The sequence below is a fragment of the Bufo gargarizans genome, chromosome 3 (assembly GCF_014858855.1).
Source record: "Bufo gargarizans isolate SCDJY-AF-19 chromosome 3, ASM1485885v1, whole genome shotgun sequence".
Classification (NCBI taxonomy): domain Eukaryota; kingdom Metazoa; phylum Chordata; class Amphibia; order Anura; family Bufonidae; genus Bufo; species Bufo gargarizans.
Window position 1 is genome coordinate 299738524 of NC_058082.1, and position 12424 is coordinate 299750947.

Below are 12424 nucleotides of genomic sequence, written 5' to 3' on the forward strand. Positions count from 1 at the left end.
ATCATGCATGATATGAACTAATGCATGTTTTAATTTTTGTACCCCTAGCTGATTATATTCGCACCTGATCATCGCTGTACGCATGTTTTTAAATATGTCATTTGTATCCAGGAGCGCGCAGCTGTGGGTGACGGCGTCGGCCGTCCTCTGCCCGCCCCTATAAAAGGACGCCCTGGCGTCATGATGTATTGAGCGGCCTGAGGAAGCGCGATCTTGCGCGCGAAACGGCCGTCGCCGCTGCAACACTGTGTCCGCCCCTGGACCTCCGATGTATCCACTTCTAAGGAAGTCCCAATAAAGACTGGCTTTTTGTATCCTGGTGAGTGCCGCAACTTTGTTGCTTTCTTCTTTCCTTCTCATACACAGTGTGCTCAACATGAAAAAATTCAGTTTGCAGATTTTGGCTTATATTTCTGAATACTGTTTGCTACAATTTGACAGGAAAAGTAAAATCCAAAAAAGTGTAAAAATAAAATGCATATAGATCCACTCCAAAATAATATGATTGTTTCAAGTGTAAAATGACAATGCAGTGCTTGACAGTAGAAAAAAAAAAACCTTGAACCAGTAATTCAGTAGTCCTCCATTCATTCTACCAACGACTGAATACGGATGCATCTTCCTCAGTCTTTAGTACAATTTCAGCTATTTACACTGACGTACATACTTAGAGACACACAAGGATTTCCTAAATAGGCAGACTGTTATTAGGTCTGGGTCCTGTATGACCTCCTGTGTCCCAACTCAAGGAATGTTCCAGTCTCTTGTCCCTGGCAGAAGCTCCCCCTTCTTTCCTTCTACTAAGGAATGGTAATATAGGGTTGGTCTCTCAACAGTAGCAAGCAATGTTTCTTTTCATGACCACTTTATTCAGAGTGGAGTGGGCTCCGGACTTCCTGAGTGGAAGCTGCTTGAAAAAGCTGGCTTAATCGCATGTGTATTGTGCTTCTCCTCTTGGGATCTGCCAAAAATCACACACTGACCCCAATCTCAGGAAAGGACTATGACTAGAGGAAGGAGAGCTGGCACGTTCCTATAGCATGTTCACATATTTACCCTTTCTGACTAGACAGGACTTTGATTGCATTTATGACTACCATAGTACAACTATGGAAAAGCTGGATCTACTATGGACCAACCACATGCACATACACATTCCCCTAAGTATCTGAATTCTGCATTCAATTCTCTCACTCCTACCAGTATACTCACATGGAGCTCATTCATGTTCATAACAGATGGAGGTGGCTTTGTGGTTCCAAGTCGATATTGGATTCCTTCTTCCAGGGTCATACCCCAAAACTGACTATAATTACCAGCTTTCCATCTACCGAAAAAGAAGCAATGTCAGTTTTAAATGGTCAAATCCATACCTTAAATTTGATTGAAAGTGTATGCTATGTATGATTTTGCCTTTTCTTTCATCTACCTAGTTTGAAAGCTTGGTGCTGGTTAATTTCACAATACATAGGATCACTATGATACAATGTGATTTGCTCCAACATCAAACTAAAACCCGTTTAAAGGGAACCCGTCACCAGTATACAACCCTAAAAAGATCATCTTGTATGACCTGAACAGAGCATCCTAAAGTTATAGATTAGCGCAGCTCAGCATACCTTCTACAGCGGACTTCGGTGCGTTGTATGCAGAGTCCACTGGGTGCACCTGGAAGAATGAAGTGCCATCCCCTAATCCTATGACGTAACATGGCTGACACTTCAACATCATCCATGGACCATAGAAAATCTCACTCTTGCTTGATACATTTGACAAATAGTGCATGTTCAGTGTATGACTAACAATTTTTGTTTTGCACATGGGCTGGTCCCAGGTAATCAGCTCAGTAAAACTGGAGCGTGCTCACACAAGGGTTTTCAGTTCTGCAGCGCAAAATTGATATTTTGTGTTGTCCGGGGAAGACATTAAAGTGTCAACCATGTCAAAGGACCAAGCGAGTGACTGAGCTAAAGAGGACTTTTTACCGCTCCTGAAATGCCTGTTTTAATAGCTTCATGCATTCCCCATGTAGTAACTATTCTGGAGCACCTATTCTTATGTCTGTATGTTGTGCCATTCCTGTATTATTTCTACTAGAAGTTATGAATGAATTGCTAGCAGTCTGCAGTAAGGGTACAGAGGGGAGGTAACCAGTTTGGGGGGTGGCGGGTGTACCTCCACAGTCTGAAAATAGCAGCACTGATTGGATAGAGTCAGTCTGTGCAGGTACACCCCCCAACTGGTTACCTCCCCTCTGTACCCTTACTGCAGACTGCTAGAAATTCATTCATAACTTCTAGTAGAAATAACACAGGAATGGCACAACATACAGACATAAGAATAGGTGCTCCAGAATAGTTATTAAATGGGGAATGCATGAAGCTATTAAAACGGCCATGTCAGAAGTGGGGACAGGTCCTTGTTAAGATTCAACAGGATACTTCACTCGTCTATATACTCAGCGCTCAGTTTTCTAAAGTTCATTTTAGAAGGTATGCAGCCCTACAATTAACAAATCTCTCTAGGACAGATAAAGCGTGGGTGATAGTTATCTAAAAAGTTTACCGCTTTAAACTATCTTTGAACACAATTTGAAAAATCATATGTAGTGAGCTAGTGGTAGCTGCAGGCAACCATAATTTTATAATTTAACTCTATGGCTAACAGGACTCTTAGATGGGCTGAGAATCGGGGCAGTTACTGTCAACAAGCAAACACTATTTCCAGATAATTGCCAAGTCTAACAATGCCACCCGACTAACGAGCGAGCACAGTCACTGGGTGATTCAGTCTTTTATTTAGCACATAAAATCATCTTTGCTGACCGCAATGGTTAAAAAGTGATTTGGAGCCTGTAGCAGGAAACTGAGCTCTGACCCCTATACAGATTTATTATGAAAATAATCAGGATAGATTATGCATGTATTTAGATAAAAAAAAAAGACATTTTATGACATCTACCTAATATGTACGGCAGATGTCTGCAATTTACAGACAGGAGCAAGCGCCATAATCCCGGGTTTCTGCTATAACGGCAATCACAGACGTATAACCTTTTAAATGCCATGGTCAAGTGTGACCACAGCATCTGAAAGGCTTTTTGCCAGAAGCGCAGCACTCCCATGGCTCAAATGGTGCAGAGATTGGGGAAGCCATTTGTGCTTTGTGATAGCCGAGAGCCTTGAGAAGGTTTGAAGCTATCACAGCAATATGGAGCCCTGCCTGTGACAAGTCTTCATAGGAATGTACTGAATTCATTGCAGTCTATTGTAACTCGTTGCAGTCTTAGGGAGAAGTGATCTAACAATCGCATGTTCAAGTCCCCTAAGAGGACCTAATATAAATGCAAAAGTAAGTAAAAAAAAAATCAAATCACTCCCTTTTCCCCATAATAAAGAATGAAAATAAATAAACGACAAAAAAAAATAATAATCATTTCCACTGCCGCATTCAAAATGCCCAAACTATTAAAATATAAATGTTAATTTATCCCATTTGGAAAACAAAATAAAAACTATGGCGGAATTGTGGTTTTTTCCCCAATTCCACCCCATTTGGAATTTTTTTCCAGCTTCTCACTACATTGTATGCAATATTAAATAGTGCCTTTAGAAAGTAAAACTTGTCCTGCAAAAAAAAAAAAAAGCCCTAATACAGCTATGTGAACATAAAACTAAAAAAAATTATGGCTCCGGGAAGGTCAGAAGTAAAAAATGCAGAAATAAACAAAATCACCATGTCCTCAAAGGGTTAAATTGATTATGTTTATTATGTTAGGAGACAGGTTCTAAAACATACACAATGAGTATGGTAGCTATCTTACCCATAGGAGCCTTGATTGACAGCATCAATGATTCTCATGTTTATAAGGCAGGAGTTCTGCTCACAGCGCCAGTTACCATCAGGAGTGCACGTGCTGGAAAAATAAAGGGATTTGTTTGCATTAATAAGTAGCTCTAGGATTATGGACTTCACTACTGTAGACAAATGTGTCACTTGGAGACTTACTGGAATAGAATCAGAGACCTTATGCGGCCCCTTGTTCCCTTCACCCCCTGTTCGGCATGTCAATCAGAGGTAAAAAAAAAAAAGAATCATCTGGCATTGACTTTTGGTGGAGTCTATAATGGTACCATTTCATGGAAGACGGGACAAACTCTCTCTCAGATCTCTACAGAACTATCACAGGCCCGTGACTCATCTAACCTTTTCAGAATGTCTGCCCAAAAGAGCAGCAAATAGTCCTATTACAAGAACTACTCAGAAGATAAACCAGAGGCGTTGTACTGCAAGCGTTAGCGTGTGTGAAGATGTACCACATAGCCAAAAATATATGGACACCTGACCACCACATCCTCTTCCTTATTGAACATCTCATGTAAGTACCATGGCCAGTAATATGAAGTTGTTGTATGACAGTCCCAGTATTCCAGGAAGTATTTCCAATATATTTTACGACTTTAGGACTCATGCCACAGATGCATTAGGCTGGGTAAAAAGCCTTGACTCACCACTATGGTTACAATTCATCTCAGAGAAGTTTGATGGGATTGAAGATCTCAACAACAAACTGTGTAAAGCGATCAGTTACAACCTGCCCTGGTGCCTGAGGGGGACGGGTGCCAAGGCCCTCTGCCACAAATTAAGTCACCAATAGAGTACTATAAGGGAGACATACACTGCTGACTAATATATCTCTCACGTATCTGATAGTTCTGAGGTACTACCTTAGCAGAACCAGTAGAAAGAGGAACCCTGCCTAGATGCTGGAGGTGTGTGGATAGACGTTTGATGCAGACAGTTGGCTGTGCAGCAGACAAACTCCAGGGTATAAGGATTAGGAGTTGTTCTTTGCTATGCATTTCAAGACTTCAGCTTCCTTTTAAGGCTGCGTACACAAGTCTAAGTTTAGCAGGAGTATTATCCTGGGAATCTCATCGTTTAAGCCTTACTGATTTTCCCACTGATTCACATCATCACTGATGAGCCAGAGTTCAGTTACTGCACCTCAGGTTTGACATTTCTCTGGTTCTAAGATTACAATGTATCTACAATCATGACATAAATGGCTTTTAGTGGCCTCTCTGATTCACCTGCCCTCCTTGTATGGTGGTGTAACCTGAAAAACTGGTATCAGGAAAAGCTTCATTGGTGGAGAGGTAACTTTAGGGGCCACAGCCGGCAAATACAGATGTGAAGATCAATGATATGGGCCGATACGCTCTAGTAGTACATCTCTGGATTAAAGCATGCACTTGTGTTATCATGTAAATTTATGTGGGGGTCACATAGCAGCTTTCCTAAACCGAAGTTCTCATTCTTCTAGTTCGGAGATCTCTCTCCGGTACCATCATGCTCTCTTCCTGTGGGTGCGTTTTGTGAAGTGCTGATGGTTCACTCTGTGTACAGAGGACGGCGAGATCATTCTTTGTCCATGCCCTTTGTGTTCGGATGGCCCTGCTGAACTTGGTTACTGTAGTTAAAGCAAATCTCCAGTCATGACATCATTGTACACTGACAAAACCAGTGATTATCAAGGATTAAGATCGTGGAAGTGGAATTGAAAAACAAAAAGACCTTTTTAAAAATTTTAATTAGGTCACAGGTTATATTATTTTCCTCCGTCATAGAACACCTGCCTAAGGAAAGATAAAGGAATAAAACACTGCCGCACCTAAGCTCTGTTCATACCACAGAATTTGGAATAAAGCTAGGGACTACTTACTGACATATTGCATATACAGATATGCCCACAGAATATCAGAAGCTCAACATTTGCCCAAAATTATCTACTTGTCATACATTTTGGCATCTTGTTGCCAGTATATGGATATAAAAGCACAGTTGACTGCACTTCAATACAAGGAGATCTTGTAAAAAAAAGGATACTGCACAAAATACATTCCTTTTCAATAGTAAATGGCAGACATGTGCAGTACCCAATACCGGGGGTATCTGCAAATTCTTTAGTATGTTATGTTTTGCTATATTCCTGTTTACACTGTACACCAACAGATGGGGTGTGACTGGCATTAGCAATGGGACTTACCAACCCATTTCTCCTCTCTTGGTAAGAGTGGGCTGGTCCTACTTTCTGCCAGGAGCGGAGTCTTACCTAGATGGGTGAGGAGTGAATAAACCCAACCTATTGCTCCTGCTCCAAGGGTCTTAGGGACCAGCTTTAGATCCAGCTCATCTTTGAGACCACTACTCCAGAGAGATTGCAAGAATGCCAAAATTCCAGATATCAGAAAAGCTACAGGGTTTACAGTCAGCAGAGTGATCAGCAACCACTGGTTTACAGACCCTGTTGCAGGTGAGGGACTACAGCACAGACACCCATTACCTAGATTACATCCAGACCAACTGAAAGTCTGCATTACAAAGTAGATACCTATAGCCACAAGTGCCAGCTTTCAGCTGTTAGCCAGAGTTCGGGGAAAAAGACATCAGCACGATGGCATACTGGAGGAGTCATTATCTCCTCTTTTGCCAGCCACCATACCTCATCACCTGGGAAGAGAAATTGCACTGTATACAACTACTGCTTGATCTACTACAACTTGCACTAAAGAGAGACTTTTATTCTTCTACTTCTGGCCTGATTCCTTCTACCACCCTTTCACTTCCTCAATCCCAAAGGAGTACACTATGAGACATCATCTCATCAGGGCCACTACCATTCCCATTCTCTGCACCGGCTCCTCGCTGCACATGTGTTACTGTATAGGCATACAACTGTATACGTGTATGTACTACATTTGGCAGCACTCTTCAGAAGTGACTGCCAAATGTAAATCTCCAACAGAACTTAAAGGGAGCCTTACTTTGGTGAGAAAATGTACCGTAGAGGAAACAACCATACGGCACCATGTGAACACTGGGTAAGTGCTGTGTGCAACAGACTTATCAACAGAAAGACTGACATGTTTAGGGTCAGTCCTGGCGTTTTCTCACACTTTCTTCCAAAAATGAGAAGTTCTCTGTGCATGTATGTGTCAGTAAATGTGGCACAGGGGCTTCAATGACCATTTATTGGACCAGAATTCTCCAGTAAATGTTGACTGGATGGATTGTCATGCAGCCTCTTTACTCTGCATAGCTGGCAGAGATGACATTATAGTTATGGGTGAAAAGGCATGCAGCTCTGAATAAATATCTTTTCTTGCTTTAATTTCAGAAAGAACATTGTTGTGAGTTTTCTCCGCTGTCAGCTTGCCAGAATTCCTAATTAAATTAGATCTCTGTCTCTGGAGAAAATTATCTGGGGGAGAGGCAAATATCCCATAGAAAGCACTTGTAAACTAGGTGACACAGTGTGAGGTAGAAGTGAAGAAGGAATTTAATGCTGTGGTATTGGACACGGTTGATGTACACAGCAGATTCACTGAAGAATTTCTGGGTCTGTCCCTTTACTCTCAATGGGGCTTGTAGGAATCCATGCGCATGCAGGATACAACTGCACACATTTACCAAGTGTGAACCCTAAGGCCCCTTTCACACGAGCGTGGACGGATTAGGTCCGAATGCGTTCAGGATGCGTTCAGTGAAACTCGCACTATTTTGCAAGCAAGTTCAGTCAGTTTTGTCTGCGATTGCGTTCAGTTTTTTCCGCGAGGGTGCAATGCGTTTTGATGCGTGTGAAAAACACGCGTAATAAAAAAACTGAAGGTTTACAAACAACATCTCTTAGCAACCATCAGTGAAAAACGCATCCCACCCGCACTTGCTTGCGCATGTGATGCGTTTTTCACGCAGCCCCATTCACTTCTATGGGGCCAGGGCTGCGTGAAAAACGCAGAATATAGAACATGCTGCGATTTTCACACAACGCAGAACTGATGCGTGAAAAACAGCGCTAATGTACACAGACCCATGGAAATGAATGGGTCAGGATTCAGTGCGGGTGCTATGCGTTCACGTCACACATTGCACCCGAGCGGAAATCACGCTCGTGTGAAAGGGACCTAAGGGTCCATTTACGTAGCATAGTTGCGTTTTTTCATCAAAAAGGTGACATGACTGCACCATGTGAATGGACACATGTAGCATTTGCTGCTGTTACCAATCATTTTGAAATCACACCGTTGTGCAGTAAAAATGCATCTCCATTTGTCTCTACTCTACGTGTTCTGACTGATGGAGCAGATTTCCATCCAAATCAGAACTGATTATTTTTAGTTCCACAGATACAATGATTGTAAAAATCATTTTACATCAAATTTGTACATGTTCAGTCATCACCACAGGTGGCAAGATGTTGATCCCTTTATATCAGTATTGATTAGAAGCATCTTTTGGCAGCAATTACAGTCTTGAGTCTAAGCACATACCTGTCAGGTTAGCACATGTCAGCAGCACCTCTAGTAAACTAAGCCCAAGTTCACATATGTATTGCTTACATGAGAAGTGTTCTTGCCTTTGCAGCCTGATGGACAGGGCCAGGCATCATCATCGGCGCATGTGCAGTAGAATGGTTCTTCTGTGTGTTCGCTGTTATCTCATCACACAGCACTCGCATGATGGACAGGCACAGTCATCATCATTAGTGCATGCGCAGCAGAATGGTCCTCGGTCTGGCCAAGACCCTGAGCAATACTGCACATGCACCAATGTCTCATTTTATGTTGCTCTCTTGCGTGTCCATCAAACTGCTAAAGGAGTGGCTGGGAGACTGAAAGATAGGATGCAGCAGCATGCAGGTCAGTACATGGGCCTCTTTCTCTCACTGTCCTTGATTTGCTCAGAACAATTTATGACAAGGCTACACCGGGGACACACTGCATGTGCAGTCTATAGGTGTCCACAACATTGAACAGACAGTGACAGAATGGTGGGCCATGTACACACCTAAGCACTGATGCTTACATGTCGAGGTACCCATTAGGTGCCCTAAGAAGGTAATAGGAAGGACGTCCTATGCTTCAGGATGAGAAAAGCCCAGAAAAACCCTAACTGATGAAAGTATCCACCCAATAGCTTCTTGGGAACGTTCACACACATACCACTGGCTTCAGGAGATCATTGTCTTGCAGGGAAACAACTGCGTTCTACCTCCACAAGCATTCAAAAGTCAATGTGAAAATGTAATTCTCACAATAGATGCATTCTCGGATGGCATTTGGATTACACCAAATATGGTGATGTTTGCAATCTTACCTCAACTGGCATCTGACCGAAAGTCTCCATGGAATCCTAAGTCTCTTGATAGACTCCTACGCTCGTGTTCTGCTCAAGTATTCACTGTTCTCTACGCTGTTCTTCCACTGCTTAATAACTGACTTACTTATGTCAGATCTATCCCCTTACTGGTATTTTTGAAATAATAACATTTTGTAGATCACAGACCTCAAATATGGGCCTGCATTGTGCTTCAATGTGTATAAGGATAGTTTTTCATCCAGTCATGATAACGCCAGGTATATTCTGCTTACCATCTATTGCAATTTTCTTGATAAGTTGCTCCATTTGGATAGTTCTTGCCATGCTTGATACATACTGGAAGAAAAGAGGCAGTGTTAATTCCACTGAACACAGTCATTAAGAATTAGAGAGAAGTAGAATTACACAAATCACATTCACATTGTCTGAAATTAAATCAAATTTATACTTAGACATATTTAATAAAAATGAAGGGCAAGATTCATCAAATCATTTGCTGGCATTACCAGCTTTTATAAAAGAAGCAGCTATCTGACATCACATGGTAATGCCCTGAATCTAAAGCAGGGTGCGCTGACCAGATTGAAGGGGTTATCCCATGACTAATGTAAAAAATGATAATCAGATATATTACATTACATGACAATCCCTTTCTAACAAAGCTAGAACCAGACCTGTACCTCACATGGATCCAGAGACCTCCCCATTCATTGCTCTACTAGATTTATATCAAGCTGACAGCACAAGGGGAGTGTCTTTACTGCTGCAGCTCAGGGGGCGTGTCTCAGCTCTCCCTATCACAGCTCAGGAGGCGTGTCCATGTTCTCCCTATCACAGCTCAGGGTGTGTGTCTTTTCTGCTGCAGCTCAGGGAGTGTCTCAGTTCTCCCTATCACAGCTCAGGAGGCGTGTCCTTTCTGCTGCAGCTATCTCCCTATCACAGCTCAGGATGCGTGTCCTTTCTGCTGCAGCTATCTCCCTATCACAGCTCAGGAGACGTGTCCTTTCTGCTGCAGCTCTCTCCCTATCACAGCTCAGGAGGCAGTTGAAGGATGAAACTGAGCATGTGCGGCCTTCTCAGTGAGCAGGACAAATAAATAAGAAGAAAAACAAACAGCAGGTGGCGCTATACAGATACATTTTATTGAATAACTCAGTGGCCATACAAAATGTTTAATTTCATGCAATTATAAAAGAATTTAGACCCAGGTGCTTGTTTTAAAACTGTAGAATATTTTTTGTGGGACAACCTCTTTAACCCCTTAAGGACACAGGGCGTACAGGTACGCCCTTGTGCCCTGGTACTTAAGGACACAGGGCGTACATGTACGCCCTGTGCATTTTCAATCACCGCCGCGCGGCCGGCGGCGATCGGAACCCCGTGCCTGCTCAAATCATTGAGCAGGCACTTGGGGCAAATGCGTCGGGGGGTCCGGTGACCCCCCCATGTATGCGATCGCAAAAAACCGCAGGTCAATTCAGACCTGCGGTTTTCTGCGTTTCCGGGTTATTCGGGTCTCTGAAGACCCGATAACCCGGAACAGGATGGTGATGGTGGTGTGATTTCACTCCACCAATCACCATCCAGCGATCCTGAGTGGTGATGGTGACATCACCACTCAGGATCGCTTTCTGATTGGTCAGGGGGCGGTGCGGCGGCAGATTCAAAAGAGGCAGGCGCCCCTCTCCTCCTCCTTTTGTGTTCCAGCGCCGGAGGAGAGAGGAGCTGCCTGCTTGTGTCCACCATCGCTGCCAGCACCCCTGATCTGTGCCCCCAGGACCCGATCTGTGCCCCAGCACCCCATCAGGTACATAGGGACAGCTAGGGAAAGTTTGGGATAGGCAGGGAAAAAAAAGGGAAAGTTAGTTTTTTTTTACTTTTTATTGCATCACCCTAGTTAGGGTGTCTGGGGTCCACAGCACAGCTGTGTGACCCTAGACCCCCCAGGGGTGCTGCCACTTGCCCCCCTCCCCCTGCCACTTGCCCCCCCCCCCCCCCACCTTTTTTGGGGTGCTTTTTTTTTTTTTTTTTTTTTTTGAGTTCGCTGACTGTGACCGGCACTTAGCGTCCGGCCACTGTAAGCGCATCGCACACCCCACCGCTGATCAACTTCGGACGGTTGATCAGCAGTTTTGAATTTTTTTTCCTCACTTTTTTGCCCTTTTTTTAGTTAGTTTTATTTATTTTTTTCTGTTAGTTTTAGGGTGAGTTCGTGAACACCCGTGCCCCCTCACACACGCACACCAAATAAAGAGTTACACACACGCACATATACACGCAGACACACACTCCCCTATGGCCCGCCGGACGTTCTCGGCCGAGGAGGCATACGCCCAGCTTGCCTCCGAGTCCGAGAGTCCCAGTGAGGATGAGGATGACCCCACATTCCTGTTGTCATCCGCATCCTCCTCATCATCTAGCGATGATGATGAGCCCCCAAGGCGGCGGAGACGCCGCCAGGCGGAGCAAGGGGACCGCCATGTTAGGGACCCTGTGGCCCACACTAGTACGAGCAGCTCTGGGGCTCGTACTGGTTTCCCGGCCCACCAGTTAAATCCACCGGAGCACCCTGCCGGTGAACTTGTCTGGTGTAGCCCAGAGCGATACGAGCCCGTGATTCCTGATTTTGTAGGCCAATCAGGAATCCAGATTTCCACAGTGGGCTACACTGAATATGACTTTTTTTGTCATTTTTTCAGTGACTCACTGGTAAATCTGATGGTGGAGCAGACGAATCTGTACGCCCAACAGTTCGTCGCTCAACACCCGGGCTCCTTTTTGGCCAGGCCCGGTGGCTGGACGCCGGTCAGTGCAGCCGAAATGAGGACATTTTGGGGCCTCGTGCTGCATATGGGCCTGGTCAAGAAACCCAGTGCCAGGCTGTACTGGAGTGGGGACGTCCTATATCAGACCCCACTTTACAGTACGGTTATGACACGCTCCCGGTTTGAGGCCATCAGGAAATGTCTGCATTATTCCGATAATGCAGCATGTCCACCCCGAGGTGATCCTGCCCATGACCGTCTGTACAAGATACGGCCGGTCATCGATCACTTTGGGGCCAAATTCATGGAGGCCTATGTACCTGGAAGGGAGGTCGTGGTTGATGAGTCTCTCATTGCGTTCAAGGGGAGACTCATTTTCCGCCAGTATGTGCCTTCCAAGCGGGCGAGGTATGGCGTGAAGCTATACAAAATTTGTGAGAGTACCTCAGGGTACACTTACAAATTTCGTGTGTACGAGGGGCGAGATTCCCGGATTC

General features: G+C 44.2%; 1 protein-coding gene across 1 annotated transcript in view; it reads right to left on the bottom strand.

The window, feature by feature from the left end:
* The window catches only part of TINAGL1 (tubulointerstitial nephritis antigen like 1), a 56161-nt gene that overhangs the window by 14067 nt on the left and 29670 nt on the right, over positions 1 to 12424 (bottom strand). Inside the window, 3 exon segments of the mRNA XM_044286570.1 lie at positions 1213 to 1327; positions 3824 to 3916; positions 9435 to 9498. Of these exon segments, the coding sequence (XP_044142505.1) occupies positions 1213 to 1327; positions 3824 to 3916; positions 9435 to 9498 (272 nt within the window).